The following is a 16,498-nucleotide window of genomic DNA, read 5'->3' as shown; positions in this document are numbered from 1 at the left end:
CGAGAAACGTAGCGGGTGGATGGGTAGACGGTGGATGGACAGGTGAGTGGACAGGTGGAGGGATGGACCCGGTGGCTGTATAGGTAGGAGGTGTAGGACAGGTGGGTGGCGGATGGACGGGTGGGTGGCGGATGAACGGGTGGGTGGCAGACAGGTGGTTGGGTGGCGGATGGACGGGTGGGTGGCAGACAGGTGGTTGGGTGGCGGATGGACGGGTGGGTGGTGGATGGCGGGTGGGTGGTGGATGGCGGGTGGGTGGTGGGGTGGATGAGCAAATGAGCGAGTGACTGAAGCAGTGAGCCTGTTCCGACTTGGCCTGTCCATCTGTCCGGTTGCCCCCCTATGGGTCCCCCACCTATGGCCATGAGGCCCCCGACATCAGAGCTGAGAGGGAACCCCTGGCTGGCAAGCAGGGCAGCAGATGCCCCCGTCCAAAAGGCTGACGTGGGACCATCCAGACCCAGCCCTGCCATGTGGCCTCAGATGCGTCCTCGCCCAGGGCTGGGGGTCAAGCGGCCTTTGCTGGGCTCCTCGGCCCTCACCTGGGTGTAGATGGGGCTGGGCCCATGGGGCATCACGGGCCCTGAGCAGCCATCCAAGTGGGATGCCCCAGAGGCTGGCATGAGTGGTCATTACCTGGCAGAGCCAGGCCTCACAGCCAGGCGAGCCCAGAGGGAGTAGGGCCGCAACAGGATGGCCAGGTCCTTCCTGGGGAGGCCCCGCTGCCCCTGGTGGTGACAGGGAACATTCCCGAGGGAAGCCGCCTGGCCCAGGCCGCATGATGGCTCTTCCCTGCATCTCTTGGCTGATGAACCGGCTGAGCGCCCCTTAGCGGGCGTCCACTTCCCACATTCCCGGTGCCAGGGGCCTGCTGCTGCCCACGGCCATCCAGCCTCAGGTTCCAACCCGGCGTGTGGGAGTCAGTGGCCCAGCACATTCGGACGCACCCTCACCAGGGGCGGTCGCTGCCCACCCGGGCTTGGGTGCAGGCTGGTCCCGCTCGCTCCCTGCCCCTTACTCACCAGCCCTGTGGGGCTCTCCCAGTCCTGCCCCTGCCCCAGTGGACCTCGCAGCCCACAGGGTCCCGTGGCCCCACAGGCAAGGTCCTGAGGCGGTGCCCCCTCGTCCCCCCCACATGTCGGGGGGTGCGCCTGGCCCAGACCAGCCATCCTTGGGCCCAGGGCCGTCCTTCCCCAGCAGGGCCCAGACCCAGGACGAGGGCTCGGCTGGCCTCGGGCCCCTCCCTCCACTGTGGAGGGAGCCCAGCTGAGGGCTGGAGGAGGCCCCCCCCCTCCTTGATGGCTCTGAGCCTGAGCCCCAGGGCCACCCAAGGAAAGAGGCCACACGTCCTTCACCAGCTGCCTCACCCCTCGATGTCTGCAGTTCTGCCCATGCCCTGTTGAGGGTGCCCCGCCCCTGCCCGCAGCGGCTGAGTGAATGAACAAGTGATGAAGAGAAAGGCCGCAGTGAGGCCCCGGAGGTCACGCAGACCTGGGTTCTCCTCCTGCCTGTACGCGGCCCCTGCCCGTGGCCTTGGGTGTCGCCGCCTCTGTCTCCTCGCCTGGGAAATGGTTCTTCCCGGGGATGCGGGGGGGATGGGGGGCCACTGAGGATGGAAGCGCTGTTGCCTCTGAGTGGGACACGGGGGGCTTCTCAGGATGGGCTGACACAGAGACAAGTGGGGGCCCGGTCGGAGCCCACCCCGGGGCCCCCGCGGCTTTACGTGATGCACAGCGAGGTTTGGGACCAGCCTCCGATACGGTCGTCACAGCGGATACAGCGGAGATAGGGTTTCTGATGGTTATCGGCAGGCACGGAGTCCAGACACTGACCTCTTTGTTGGAGGAACAAGCAGGGTTCTCAGATGCACCCAGAGAGCTTCAAGCGCTGCCTGCTGTCCCGGGCTGCAGTCAGGATAGGGACTGGCGACCCCAAGGGCTGCAGGCGGTGGGCGGCCAGGCTTCTTGGCTGACCCCAGACCCAGCAGTGAGCCCGGGGGCGCCTGTGGCGGGCAGGCGGCACACACGCCTCTGATGGTTTTGGCGGAAGGGCCGGGCGCGTACCCCAGTGCCACGGGCAGGGCCGGGAAGGGGGCCGCCTCGGCCCAGCACTGTCAACAGCAGAGAAAAGGGTTTCTGTTCCACAACTGCTCAGAACTGGGGGAGGCGGGGGATAAATAACCAGGCAGCCAGCCCTGTGTCATGCCCGTCCCTCCACAGGGGAGCGGAGACTGAAGTCTCCTCGGCCCCAGGCTGGGCTGCAGCCCCAGCGCGCGGGATCCGGCTGCCCGGGGCAGGGCGCATCACTGCTCAGGGCTGGCCTGCACCCGCCTGCGGGGCCGAGCCCCCGACCCTCACCCCGCCGCTGCAGCCGTGGGCGGCCTTCAGACTCCCCCATTTAGTTGAGGGGCCAGGCCCGCCCCCCCCCCGGAGTGTTGAGGGGCCGAGGGTCATGAGGCCTCCACCTCCTGGCCGTTCCTCTCTTGGGGAGTCGGGTGCAGGCACAGGGTGCCAGCCCACTCCAGGTCCCCATGGCCCCTCCCTGTCGGGCCAGCCAGGGCAGCCACCAGGCAGTGGGCCACCCCGGGGGAGGCACAGAGCCACCAGGAACGTGGCGCTGCCACCTTCCTCCACTCGGACGTTCGTGGAAAATTAGGGGTTTCTGCAGCGTCAGCAGAGCTGTGCGCGGGCGCTTTTATCACGCCGCCAACACGCCGCTCCCGGGAGTGATAAGCATTAAACCGACCGGGAGGCTGTCAGTCTCTGTTTGAGGGTTTAGAAATATTGGGACGAATAATTAGATTTCATATCGTTACCGCGGCACCCATCCGAGGATCAGGCAGATTAATTTTTTCTCCCTCCTCCGCTCATTAATATTCATTAGAGACTGGGGAGGCCCCGGCCGCCGCCTCTCTGCGAGCTGCTGGCCCAGGTCGGTTGGCTGGGGCAGCTGGGGAGACGAGAGCGCTGGTCACTCACCGCTGTGCCGGCCCCGCGGGTTCCACCTTGGCCCCCGGCCTGGCCCCAGCTGTGGCCCCAGCCAGCGGGGACCCGCAGCTGTGCAGCCCTCAGAGAGGCCAGGCAGGTGCCATCTGCCCCCAGCAGTCTCCTAGGTGGAGTCTCACCCCAAGTTGACATCTGCCGGCCGCTGGCCTGGTGCCCCACTGGACTCCCAGGGGCCCCGAGGAGCAGGAGCACAGGGCTCCTTCTTGTTCTGTGCTTCTCATGTGCCAGGCAGCCGCCGTCCCAAGGGAGGGCCTCACACACGTGGCTACTCCCCGGTGCTCCAGGGAAAAAACCGAGTCCCAGGGACAGGACCCACCGGAGAGCAGGTGGCAGCACAGGACAGTCGAGGGGACACAGCCCTCTGCAAAGGCGCTGAGGCCTGGGCAGGCAGACGGGGGGCTGGCGCCATGGGCTCTGCTCCCCCAGCCCTCGGCTGGTTGTCCCCCACTCGATCGTTCCATGGCTGAGCCGTGCAGCTGGTCTGCTGTGTCCACCACGGGCTGGGGACAAGATGCAGAGCAGGGAAGCCACTGCAGGTTGAGGGTGGCACCCCGCCCACGGTCACAGGAAGGCGGAGCCTGGACAGGGTCCCACGGGGTCCCCGCGGGCGAGCCTGGCAAGGCCATGGGCTTGGACTGAGCGGGGAGGGTGCCCAGAACCCGATGGAGGACCCCGTGTGTCACTCACCCCAGCCCCCCCACCGCAGGAGCATCCTGACCAACTGCCCCCGGCCAGGTGACAGCAAGTGACAGTGGTTCTTTAGAGGTCTTGATGCACAGAGACTTGAGTGAAAGGCATTTCTTTGCATAAAACAAAGACAAGACTCAGATGTGACCATGCTGGGCCTGCACACTCGGCGCCCGGTGGCAGAGCTTGGGGACCTCCAGAACCCATTCAGCGGTGGGCAGCAGCCACCCCCACCTCCTGGTCTGTGCCGCGAAGTGACCAGGCCGGCTCCTCCCAGCCCCAGGCCGCAGCAGGCCACGTGTGCTTCCTCTGCTGCCGGGTGAGGGCCAGGGGCCGGAAATCAGGCTGCCGCGCCGCGGGCCGCCAACAGCCCCAGGGGAGGACTGAGCCTAGCGAGCTGTCTTCCCGGGCGTGACAGGCCCAGCTCGTCAGCCAGACGGCCAGGGAGAGCGAGGCTGCGGGAGGCAGTGCTCTCCTCCGACCCCGCGCCTGGGAGACAGGACAAGGGCACCACCTGCTCGGCAGGCCACCCGCGGGGCAGAGGGCGTGGGGACGTCTTGCTGCCAGGGGACCTCAGGGGCTATTGGGCAGGTGTCCCTTCAGTGTCCACCATCTTCCGGCTCTGGACGGACTGGACACAGGCAGGCCTGCTGGGCGCGGCCGGGCCCTGCAGCAACGCTGGGCAAGTTGCTGGGTCTCTGGGCTTCGGCCTCCACGAGAACCCAGCTCATGACCCATGGAAGGTGCCAGCCCCTGCTGTGTCCCTGTCACCCATGGGGAGAGGCCGCAGCCTGGACAGCGCCCCCACCCCGTCATCCTTGCTCCCTGCTGTGTCCAAAGCAGGACTGACTCCTCACTGACCCCTTCCTGCCCCCAGAGCCCGGCCCCAACGCTGCTGCTGGAGGATGAGGCCTGCTGGCTGAGGACGCTGCCCCGGGCCCTGACCGAGGCTGAAGCCAACGCGGAGATCCACAGGAAGGGTCAGTACCGCTGCGTCCCTGCGGCCTTCTGAAGGCGGGGGTGGCTGCGCGCCCCGGGCTGGCCCTGAGCGGGAACCTGCCTGGGCCGGGCTGAGGGGCTGGCCGCCACACCCCAGTGCTCCCGTTAATGCCAGTCTAGGGCTGGACGGGGCTCTGCCCTGGGGGTGGGGGAGAGGGGCCAGGCCAGGACCGCCCTCGGGGCCTGCGGAGACTGCGGGGCAGCAGAGGAAGCCAGGGCCCTATGCGGCCTGGCTGTCCCCGGGGAGTGGTCAGGAGGGCTGTGTTTAGGCCCAGCGCTGGGGTCTGGGCAGCTCCCCTCGCCTTCCTGGGGCCTCCTGTCATGAGGCAGCGTCCAGAGCTGCATCCTGGCACCCTCCCACCTTCCAGGAGCGGCCAGGGAGGGGGGAGGGGGAGCAGACTGGGGTCCTCGCCCCCCACCTCAGATCACCGCTCCGGCCACGCAGACGTGGGTGGAGGGGTGGCCGGGTCCCCGGGGCCACGGTCCTGCCTGCCCCAGTGGTTTCACTCCAGAGGGAGCAGCACCGTCCCAGTGTGAGATCAGGGCGCCGGGAAGGGGACCCCACTACAGACGAGGCTCAGGTCCCCAGGGGAGGGTAAGGGGACAGGAGCATGACAACTCCTATAGCCACCAAGGGCCGCCCTCCCCACAGCCACCCGGGAGGGCCCTGGGACACCCACCCCCTTCCCAAGAGGGAGTCCACTTGGGTAGACTCTTCTGACATTCCCCTCCCCACTGCCTCCTGGGCACCCTCGGCCAGCTGTCTGGCCTGCCCAGGGAGGACAGGGTCCCTGTAGTGGCTGATGCTACTGAGGTGGCCTGGTCCAGGTGGGGCCTGCACCTCAGCTAGGTTTCCTGGCGGTCTCTGTGCGGGACATGCAGACATGCAGGCGGCTCAGCCCGGGTTCTGTTGGCCGAGGCTGCCCCCTGCAGGCTTCCATGGGAACAGCCACACGGGCAGAGCTGCCCAGAGCTAGAAGGCCCTTGGGGCCTAGGGAGTGACCACCTTCCCGCCCTGTCTGCTCCCCTCTCCTGGAAAAGAGCCTTCTGAGCCCTGGGCACAGGGCAGGGAATCCCAAGGAGCAGACCGACCCAGGGGCCACAGTCACCCAAGGGAGCAGGGCACACCCTGGAAGCCAGTGGCCGCAGCTGTGGACTGCGGCGTGGCTGCTCCCTGGCCTGTCCCCCACACCCAGCTTCAAAATGACCCCCATCTCTAGGCTGGGACAGCATGGAGGCGCCCAGGAGGACTGGGTGGGGTCTCTGCAGAGGAGCGGCCATGATGGCCCTGTGCTGCTGGCTGTCCCGTCACAAATGCCCTTGCCCCACAGATGAAGCCCTGTGGTGCAGGCTCATCAGGCCGGTGCCAGCGGGTGGACGGCTGAGTGTGCTCCTGGCAGCCGAGCCCCGAGCCGCCCCAACTCACCCTGTGAAGAAGGAGCCAGTGGAGCCCGAGAGCCCAGCCCCTGCCCACGCCGACATCCAGCTCCTCCCGCAGCAGGCCGGCATGGCCTCCATCCTGGCCACAGCCGTCGTCAACAGTGAGTCACGGCCTCCGCTCCCCCCAGGCTCTCGGCGGGGCGCAGGGCCCGGGTGCAGGGCCGCAGGTGGCACCCAGCTCGAGATCTGCGAGATCTGTCGCTGGGACCTGAATAGAGCAGGGCTCTAGGATGTAACCCACGGGCAAGGCAGCCACGCGGGCCCCGGGACACGGACGGCAGCCCCAAGCAGGGTGCAGGGAGGCAGGTCCCCAAGGCCCAGCCATGCACTGGGCCAGGCCCAGTAGGCAGGCAGCTGATGTCCCCGTGCTCCCAGCGGGCGGGCAGCCTTTGTCCCCGTGCCCCCAGCAGGCAGGCAGCCGACATCCCCGTGCCCCAGCGGGCGGGCAACGGATGTCCCCCGCCTCTGTAGCAGAGTGGTTCCCCCACTGGTCTCTGTCACACACCCTGTCAGGGGTCCCTCAGCAGCCTAGCCCTTGCCCAGGGACACTGGCGACCCCTACTTGCCAGCTGTGAAGGACACGGCCAAGGGTCCCTGGGTGAAGCTGCTGCTGAGAGCAGCGGCAGTGGCAGGCGGCGTTTGTCTCTCGCTTCTCACCACAACCACAGAGGTTCAAAGGATCAGACAGGAGTCCCTCGTTCCTTAAATACTCACTAACTGACCACACTGAGCCCAGCAGCTGGGGACCAGAGTCACCCAGGTGGGGACACCTGCCCGGCCTGAGGGCACCACCACTTGACAGTTGGGGGTGGCCTCGGGGTGGCTGAGGACCCCTTCAGCCAGGGGCTCTAGAAAACCAGTCGAGGCGGCCCTGAGACCCACACACCAGGGGGAGCAGTGAGAGGACCCGCGGGGCCGGGCGAGGGCATCCCCAAGGCTGGAGCAGTTCTGAGCGGGGCCCCAGCAGGGGCTTTCAGGCAGCAAAGGGTATGATCCGATTCGTTTTAAAGTCACGTAGCTGCCAGGTGACCACTGTGGGGCTGCGAAGTTGGGAGGAAAGTGACTCGTTTTGAACAAGTGATTCGTGGTGGCAGCTGGAAGCAGGTGGTGGGTCCAGAGCCAACAGGGCCTGTGGGCTGAGGAGGCAGCAGCGAGGCCCCAGCTTCAGCACGGCGGTCGGCGGGATGCCAGTCTGCCCGATGCCTGGCAGGGGTCAGGAAGGAGCGTCCTAGCCGACCATCCTGGCGGGCGCTAAGTGGTGACAGGGACACAGGCTGGGGCTCAGGGTGCGGTCAGAGCTGGCGGAGCTCCGGGCAAGACGAGGCCCTGGGAGAGCCAGGGTGGAGGGGCTCCACCGTGTCCCTGCTGCATTGAGACCACAGGCAGCAGAGCAGGGACTGCTGGACAGGCAGCATGGAGGTCACCGTGACCCAAAGAGCTGCAGCCAAGCGAGGGGGTGGGAACGAGCGCGGGCCTGAGGTCCACGCCCAGAGCCTGCCTAGAGGGACTGGGTGGGACACGCAGGGCCACTGCCCCAGGGAGAGCAGGGTCCTGCAGGGATGCGGGGACGGCAGCACTGAGCACACGGGGGTCTCATGGGCATGTCAAGCTGTCAGGAAAGGAGAGAAGACGGCCCCCTCCCCAGGGCAGCAAAGGGTGTCTGATGCCCAAGGGGGCTGACCGCCTGTCGGTGGGGGGGCTGCAGGGAGCCCAGGGGCTGGAGGGTGGCCTCTGTCCGGCCAGCCCCCTGTGCGGCCTGTCCTCAGCTCCGAAATGTCAACAGCCACATCCCACGAGCACTTCGCCCACGAGGCCATTGGGGGTAGTAGCTGTCTGGTTTCCTCCAACCCACCCCACCCGACCCGACGTGGGCCTCTCCAGCTGGTCTAGAAGGGCCTGAGGACCCCACACTCCAGAGTCCATCAGACCACTTTAATTCTTGAGGCTCCACCTCGCTGGACCTCAGTTTTCTCACCTGTGAAAGGAGTAAAGCTGATGGCAGCCTGACACCTGTGCAGGTCCCCGGGCTACATCCGCGCGGGACTCGGCCCGTGGCAGCCCGCTGGGTGGGACCATTACCGTCCTCGGGCTGCAGCTGGGGCTCAGGTGCGCCTCCCGGGCTCCCCGCCCCGCCCCGTGCCACAGCCAGCAGCTCAGAGCCCAATGCTGGCCCCTCAGATCTCAAGGCCTCAGCTGTGAGGACAGAGCTCCTCGAGGCCCCCCAAAACGGGCAAGAACCCAGCAGGGAGATCTGAGCCGGAAAACCCCAGGTACAGGGCCACGAGGCCTGGCCACCTCACTCGACAGCGGCTATTAAATTCCATAAAGGAGGCAAAAGGAGAAAGCTGGCAGCCCCCCAGGTGGAGGAAGCCCACCTCCTGAGTAACGGCTGGCCATGGGGGTGAGAGACACGTCCTAACTTCGGAAGTTAAAAGCCCAGTAATGCCATGGGTGCAGCCCTGAAAAGAAAAACCTCGAGTTCCCATCAGCCCAGCAGCAAACGAACCTGACTAGCATTCATGAGGAAGCAGGTTCGATCCCTGGCCTCGCTCAGTGGGTTAGGATCCGGCATTGCCGGGAGCTGCGGTGTAGGTCACAAACACAGGATGGCTGTGGCATTGTGGCTGTGGTGTAGGCCAGCGGCTACAGCTCCGATTTGACCCCTAGCCTGGGAACTTCCATATGCTATGGGTGCGGCCCTAAAAAGACAAGAAAGAAAAGAAAAGCCTAGTGAGGGGCCCCAGGTCCCCTGATTCCACATCAAGGTCAAGACAGAACAAGCCCCCCGCCTCCCGGCCCAGGCTCGCCCAAGGGGTGGCTGGTGGCCATGGGCACAGGCAGAGGCAGCAGAACGCTCCTCAACATCCCGCTGGGAACAGGAGGGCTGGGGCGCTCCAACCAGGACACAGGGAGGCTCGTGGTCCTCGGCAGCTCCTGGCCTCCCTCCTCCGCCTGCCCAGGGCCACGCTCGCCTCCTGCTTCCCCCTCCACAGGCACCCAGCTCCACGCCACCCCTCACGTCCTGTCGCCAGCCCATGGTCACGTGCACACGTTCACCACCACCACCACATCACACGAACACGTCCCAGACGCCAGCCTCACTCCCTCGGACACCCACTAGTGCCCACGCTCCTCCTGTGGGCGCCCCAGGAGGCCACGGCATCTCTGGGGCGTGCCGTCGGAAGGCAGCACGGGGGCTGCTCAGCCCCCCATCCGCATGTCCCCCGTGCATCCTGGAGAACCATAGAGAGGGAACATGGGCTTATGAAGGGACACGTGAGACGGTCGCAAGCCTCGCCTCCCCCAGAGGATGCTGCGGGCAGCCAGGGCCCAGACCACACCCAGGCTGTGGGCGGCCCTCAGGCAGTACCCACTTCTTGCCCCCACAGAAGACGTCTTCCCCTGCAAGGACTGCGGGATCTGGTACCGCAGCGAGCGGAACCTGCAAGCCCACCTCCTCTACTACTGCGCCAGCCGCCAGGGTGCTGCCTCCCCAGCCACGGCCACCCCCGACGAGAAGCCCAAGGAGACCTACCCCAACGAGCGCGTGTGCCCCTTCCCCCAGTGCCGCAAAAGCTGCCCCAGTGCCAGCTCCCTGGAGATCCACATGCGCAGCCACAGCGGTGAGGCCCACGCCCCGACCCAGGCCACGCGCACGCACCGCGCCCGCCCCGGGGCTGCACCCCAGCCCCGGATGCGCCCACGTGGCCCTCCCACCACGCTCCAGGGCACGCACCCTGCCTGCACCCACCTGGATGTTCGGCTCTGGGCTGGGCCCCTGCTGAGATCCTGGGAGCCAAGGGGACCCTCGGCACTCGCCCTACACTGCGGTCCTGGGCCTCCCCTCACTGGACCCTCTGTTCCAGGCGAGCGCCCCTTCGTGTGTCTCATCTGCCTGTCCGCCTTCACCACCAAGGCCAACTGTGAGCGGCACCTGAAGGTGCACACGGACACACTGACCGGTAGGTGGCGCCAGGACAGGGGTGGGCGGGGCGTCTGTGCCCCCCCCCCCCGGGCCCTGACACCGTCACGTCCCTGCAGGTGTCTGCCACAGCTGCGGCTTCATCTCTACCACAAGGGACATCCTCTACAGCCACCTGGTGACCAATCACATGGTCTGCCAGCCGGGCTCCAAGGCTGAGATCTACTCGCCAGGGGCCGGCCACCCCGCTGCCAAGCTCCCCCCAGGTGAGCCCTCGGGGGCCCCCTGAGGATGGGAATGGGGAGGCAGGCTTGTCCGTGAGTAGGGGGGATGTCAGTTTCCACCTCGGCCCTCCACCACCTCTACCCACCCCAACTCTCCCTTCCCGTGCCACACCCCCCCCCCCCCACTTCAGATCTGGCCCAAGCAGATCTGTTCCAGCGCTGAAGTATGGCCCCCGGGATCTCTCTGCAGACAGTGTGGCTGGCTTCCAACAGCATACGGCGCTGCATGGCCCTCTGGCCTCTGCTGACCTGGGCCTGATGCCCGCAAAATCGCCAGGACTGGACAGGAAGGCCCTGGCCGAGGCCACCAATGGAGAGACCAGAGCGGGCCCCCAGAACGGGGGCGGAAGTGAGCCCGCAGCGGCTCCCCGGAGTATCAAGGTGGAGGCCGCAGAGGAGCTTGAGGCGGAGCCAGGACCCCCGGCCCCTTCGCGAACACCGTCACCGCCCAGCCCCGGTCCCGGTCTTGGCCCCGTGCACGTGAAGGCAGAGCTGTCCAGCCCCACTCCCGGCTCCAGCCCCGGGCCGGGTGCGCTCTTCCTGACGCAGCTGCCTGCAGCACCGCCGGCCTCCGAAATTCTGGCTAAGATGTCCGAGCTGGTGCACAGCCGGCTGCAGGCGGGAGCGGGTGTGGGTGCGCCGGCCGGCCTCTTCGCGGGGGCCCCCAAGGGCGCCACATGCTTTGAATGCGACATCACCTTTAACAACGTCAACAACTTCTACGTACATAAGCGCCTCTACTGCTCCGGCCGCCGCCCACCCGACGACGCACCCCCGGCCCGCAGACCCAAGGCGCCCCCCGCGCCGCCGCGCGCGGAGGCCGACGCGCCGCACTCGTCACCGGGCCCCGGGGCGCGGGAGGACGAGGCGGGGAGCACGGCCGAGGCCGAGGCCGAGGCCGACGCGGGCGGCCGGGGCAGCGAAGGCAGCCCGAGCCCAGGCAGCGGGGCGGAGGAGGACGACGACCCCCGCCGGACGCTGTGCGAGGCCTGCAACATCCGCTTCAGCCGCCACGAGACCTACACGGTGCACAAGCGCTACTACTGCGCCTCGCGCCACGACCCGCCGCCTCGCCGGCCGGCGCCCACGGGGACCCCGGGAACCCCCGGGCCTCCCGCGCCCGCCGCGCCGCCCGTGCGCACGCGCAGGCGCCGCAAGCTCTACGAGTTGCACGCGGCCGGGCCCGCCCCGCCCCCGGCTGGCCCCGCCCCGTCCCCAGCTGGCCCTGCCCCTCCGACGCCGCCAGGCCCGGCCCCCGAGCCGCCGGCATCGCCGGCGCCGCGGCCCGGGAGCGGGGGCGGGAGCGGCCTGGACCCGGTGGACTGCCCCATCGACCTGAGCAAGAAGCCCCGGCGCCAGGCCCTCGCCGTCGCCGGGCCCGGGCCCGCGCCCAGCCTGCCAGCCCTGGCCGACTACCACGAGTGCACGGCCTGCCGCGTGAGCTTCCACAGCCTCGAGGCCTACCTGGCGCACAAGAAGTTCTCGTGCCCCGCCGCCCCGCGCCGCCTGCGCGCCGCCCCGGAGGATTCGCCCGCCGTCGTCTGCCCCTATTGCCCCCCGAACGGCGTGGTGCGCGGCGACCTCATCGAGCACTTCCGCCTGGCGCACGGCCTGCTGCTGGGCAAGCCCCCGGCCGGCGCCGGCGCCGAGGCCCGGACGCCCTCGCCCGCCGCCCCCCGCGACGGCCTGAACGGCCAGGACCTACGGGAGGCGCCCGTCGGCAGCCCCCGGCCCGGCCCTCCCCCAGCCTCGTCCCCCGAGGCTGTGCCGGCGCCCCCCTCGCACTCGGACAAGGGCGTGCAGACCCCCAGCCAGGGGACGCCGGCCCCCGTGCCCAACGGCAACCACAGGTACTGCCGCCTGTGCAACATCAGGTTCAGCAGCCTGTCCACCTTTATCGCCCACAAGAAGTATTACTGCTCCTCGCACGCGGCCGAGCACGTGAAGTGAGCGCGCCACACTACTCCAAGCAAAGGCCTCGGCAGAGGGGCTGCAGGGGGCATCGCCCGCCTGGACCCTTGGCACTTAATAAAGAAGTTCAGTTTGGTGGAGCAGCGCAGTTCTCTGAGCAAAGGGGCCCTGCAGAGTGGGCCTCACAGGCCACTCCAGGCGGGAGTCACATGGTTAGTGGCCCTAAGAGCTGGACCGAGCTCCAGGGCTGAGTTCTTGGCACTGCTCTGGGACCCCCTTGGGGTCCAGGGAGAGCAGGCACTGCCCTTTTAGGCCCACTGCCGCCACCCTCCGGATCCAGCCTGAAGTTCTGGTTTGAGCTCCAGATACCAAAGGGAAGAGCTTAGCCAGCTGACAGCTCTGCCACCTGCTCAGTTCTGGGGCCTGGATGCCACCTGTCCGGTCGCAGGCCACCAAAGATGGAATGGGAATGGGAGAGTCCTGGGGAGGCTGAAGCCCTGTGACTGCCTAGGCTGCTGAGAGGGAAAGGGAGAATGGGCGGTAGGCACGGTGGTGGCTACAGGGGGCACATGGGCTGGAGCCTACCCCCAGTCTGCCCTGCTGGTGCCCTGGGCGCTGCACGCACCCCGACTGACCATCAGCTGGGCCAAATCCAAGAGAGAGGAGTCCAGCTGCGGTCGTGCCTCTTGGCGTGTGGGTGGCCGTGGGTGCCCTCCGGCCTGGTGTCCCACTGCTTGAAGTAGAGAATGTCCTTTACAGACGTGACCTTACCTGGAGGTCTCCTGCAGGGAAAAGTGACACCTGACCCTTGACCTTTCTTTGCCCCCCTAGTTTCGGAAGTAGTTCCTATGACCCACCCAGGTTCCCGCGCAAGGCAGGTTCCTTTCTGCCCAGCTCTCTGGTGACCAGCTGAGGAGCCTGTGTTTGCACAAGAATGGTCCCCAGGCCCATCCAACAGCCCCCCCCACCCCCACCCCCGGGACAACCCCTGAGTGCCAGGGTGTAACCAGGGCCAATCTCCCAAGAGCCAGATGCCCCTGCTCGGGATGCTCTGCCTTCCCGGGTTAGGGCAGGGAGGCTCCCGGACCCCTCAACCCTGTTCCTCATTTGCATTGTCACGCATAAATTTGCCTGGGGAGTTTGAGGCTCCGCCTCCACCTCCAAGCCAGACACCCAGTGAAGACAGAAGTCCCTCTTCTCCAAGTGGTAAACTTAAGGCAGGGTGGCTGTCCCCGTGTGCTGACAAACATGCTCAGAGGAGAAGGATGAGGGAGGCAGACATTCCCCCCCCCAACCCCGCAAGACGTGGGTGGACTGTGCCCCACCATCCAGAGCCAGAGCTGACCCCTGACCTCCACCCCAACTTGAACTGCTGGCCAGGCTGTATCTTGTGCCAGGGGGTCCCAGGCCCTGAGCTGGGGCCTGGGTGACATGCCCCCTGTTCTCCAGCTGCCCTTGCCCAGCTCAAGGTCTCAAGTGCTAGGCTGGCCCCCCATCTTCCACACCTGCCTCCCCCAGCTACCCCTATCCTAGCTGCAGCCCAGGGACCATCCACGGCCTCCTCCCTGCCTCTCTCTCAGGAAGCCCTGATGCTCCCAGGCCAGCCCCAGCACACACCTGGGAGTCATGGCTCTCCGGGCCGCCTGGCCTCCGGGAAACTCACTCCCTCACTCTCCTGGGCGGGCATGTGGGTTCATGTGGGCATCTCTCTAGCCCAGCCGTGCCTCGCTGGCCCCTGATCAACGTGCCCACTGCCCCAGACATCGCCCGCCGCCGCCCGGCTTCCAGGTCTGCAACGTCCTCCTGATTCTCAACCACTGCTTCCAGACAGTGCAGCTGGTGGCCTCCAGTGCGGGCTGCAGCCCCTCCCCTGCCCCCAGCCAGGCCCATCCGCTGGATTGGCCACCATCTCCGGCCGGGACACCGCTCCTCTGTGGTGGCGGGGAGACCAGATGGTGTCACACCCTGCTTCAGGACTTCAAGGGTTCCTGTAGCTCTGAGATGGCCCACACAGGCCTGGTCCCCTACCACACCTGGCAGCCCTGTGCACGCTGCCCAGTGTCTTGGCAGTCTGCTCCCCGCAAAGGGCTGCCCTTGTCCCACAGCTCTGGCTCAGGCACCGTGCGGGGCCCTCCACGCTGCCCCCTGTTCATTTCCCCATGACAGCGGTCACTCGGGGCCTCCCGGCTTTCTTTCCTCACCCCCTCGCCTCTGCCCCACGGACCTCACCTGCCTCGACCACTGACTGCCTCCCAGCCACCTGGCCCTTGACCTGGCCCCAGGAAATGGCGCTTGGTCACTCAGGCCACAGGAGAGTGAAAGGGCGGCAGAGAAATGAGCAAGCCCCCCACACACACTCCCTGCTGGTCTACAGCCTCTGCTGTCTACCCGGGCCCTCCCCGCCTGTGCTCTGCTGGTCGCCCGCCTTCGCCACCCCTCCACGCTGTGCCAGTTACACATCTCAGGGCCAGCTCTGGCCAGCCACACTGCGGCGCATGCACTGGATCTGCGTTCAAGGCCTCCCTCCAACCCCGTCTCGTCCTGTGACCCCCATCCACCCGGAGCCCAGTGCACTCACCTCCCGCGGGTGGCTGCTGTCCACAGCCCTCCGCTGCCCACCCACCCCTGGGGACAGCCTGGCTCTAAGAATCACTGCAGGTGGACATTCCTGGCACCGGGGGTCGGCAGCAACTCTGACATGGGCCAGCAGGCCAGGTGACAGGTGCTCCAGGCTGGCCTGGCTGCTCACCCTGTGTGTCCTGGGTGGCGGGGGGATGCTGCGTGTCCCAGGGGCTAAGGGAACAAGGCGGATGTGGAGGATGGCAGCACGGTCTCCACAGAAGGGGGGAGAACTGCGATGACCACCAGCCTGGGAGGGTCACCCCATCGGGCCCTGGATGTGGGGGCGCCACACTGCTGCCCCTGCAGGGTCCCTGGACCCACAGCCTCCAGGAGATTGGGCAGCACTCAGGGAGGGGTGTGACTTGCCAACATTTGTGCCACTGTTGGGGGCACCCGGGGCTCTCGGTGGTGGCACTTTTGACACCTGACCCTGGGCTTTCCTCCCTGCATGGCCCTGCGTGTGCCAGCCACCCCACCGCCGTGGGGCACAGCCTCGGAGAGCGATTCTCTGGGACCGGAGCTCTTTGGTCTAGGATGGCGGTGACAGCATCCCTGGACCAGAGGATAATATACATTCCGGGGGCCCCTGCCAGACCTAACAGGCTGGGGCCTGGGAACCTGCATCCAACAGCCGCAGCAGATTCTTCTCTGGCAAGTTTGAGAGATACCTGCAGACAGAGGTCACACCGGCCTGATTAGCCTCACAGGTGCAGGTGCACCCATATCCACGGGGCAGGGCTCTCAGGAGGGGGCTGGGCCCAGAGGCCCCCCTTCAGAACCGGGCTAGGGTGACCGGACCGCGGCTTCCCCCTGCATGGAGTGTGTGGTTCTAGGCGCTCCATCCCGGTACCTCTGCCTTCCTCCTTCATCAGATGATCCCTGGGTCGCCCCCGCCCTGCTGCATTCAGGCTACCCTGGTGAGCAGAACAACCGGGCTGGCATTCCTGCCCGAGCCTAGGAGGCCCCTGTGCGGCATGCTGCCAGCCTCGCATCCCAAAGGGCACAAGGCTGGGACCCCCAGGGCCACATCGCGCTAGCTGACTAGCTAACTAGGGGCTCGCAGGGCAGAACCACTCCTTCCACAGACCCAGATGGAGGTGCCAGGCAGCACCCCAGGAGGAGGAAAGGGGACCCCTTCCCTGACGCCCCTCAGCCGCTCCACACCTGCCACTGTCACGCTCGTCCAGCCCCGCGGGGAAGCGTGGGTCTCCCGGGCGCGCATCAGCGCAAGACCTGACAGCCGGGTACAGTCAGCCTGAATGCGGGCTCCCGGGGCGCTGGAAATGCCTGAAGTGCCAAGGAGGTAAGCAAACCGCTCCCTTCGCACGAGGGCCACCGAAGTGGCTCAGGGCTGTGCTGATCCACCAGGCCTGCAGCCACTGTGCTCTGGGGGCCCCCCCTGCCCCCAGGAGGCCAATCAGGGCACCCGGAGAGGGAAGTGCCGCTGTGACATCCACACGACAGTTTGTAAGGTCACTTCAGTGGTGACAAAAGTAAACTAGAAGTGAGAACTTGTGACTCACACGTGTCCAGAAATTCACAATATTTCAGGCCCGCCGAGGGCTGGCGGCGTCCAATGCAGCTCTGAGCTCCGACTCTTCGCCCCGGGAACGGGGGAGCTGGCCCGC

At 67.0% G+C, this 16,498-nt stretch overlaps 1 protein-coding gene across 1 annotated transcript in view; it reads left to right on the top strand.

The window, feature by feature from the left end:
* ZFPM1 (zinc finger protein, FOG family member 1) overlaps positions 1 to 12,388 on the top strand; it is a 62,901-nt gene extending 50,513 nt beyond the window's left edge. The window contains exons 5-10 of the mRNA XM_047790718.1: positions 4,570 to 4,672; positions 6,023 to 6,232; positions 9,521 to 9,754; positions 9,998 to 10,093; positions 10,173 to 10,319; positions 10,528 to 12,388. Of these exons, the coding sequence (XP_047646674.1) occupies positions 4,570 to 4,672; positions 6,023 to 6,232; positions 9,521 to 9,754; positions 9,998 to 10,093; positions 10,173 to 10,319; positions 10,528 to 12,287 (2,550 nt within the window). The 3' untranslated portion in view covers positions 12,288 to 12,388. The remainder of the gene's footprint in view (positions 1 to 4,569; positions 4,673 to 6,022; positions 6,233 to 9,520; positions 9,755 to 9,997; positions 10,094 to 10,172; positions 10,320 to 10,527) is intronic.
* Positions 12,389 to 16,498: the final 4,110 nt, after the last annotated feature.

This window comes from Phacochoerus africanus, chromosome 8 (genome assembly GCF_016906955.1).
Source record: "Phacochoerus africanus isolate WHEZ1 chromosome 8, ROS_Pafr_v1, whole genome shotgun sequence".
NCBI classification, from domain to species: Eukaryota; Metazoa; Chordata; class Mammalia; order Artiodactyla; family Suidae; genus Phacochoerus; species Phacochoerus africanus.
This window is presented reverse-complemented; position numbering and strand designations above follow the sequence as displayed.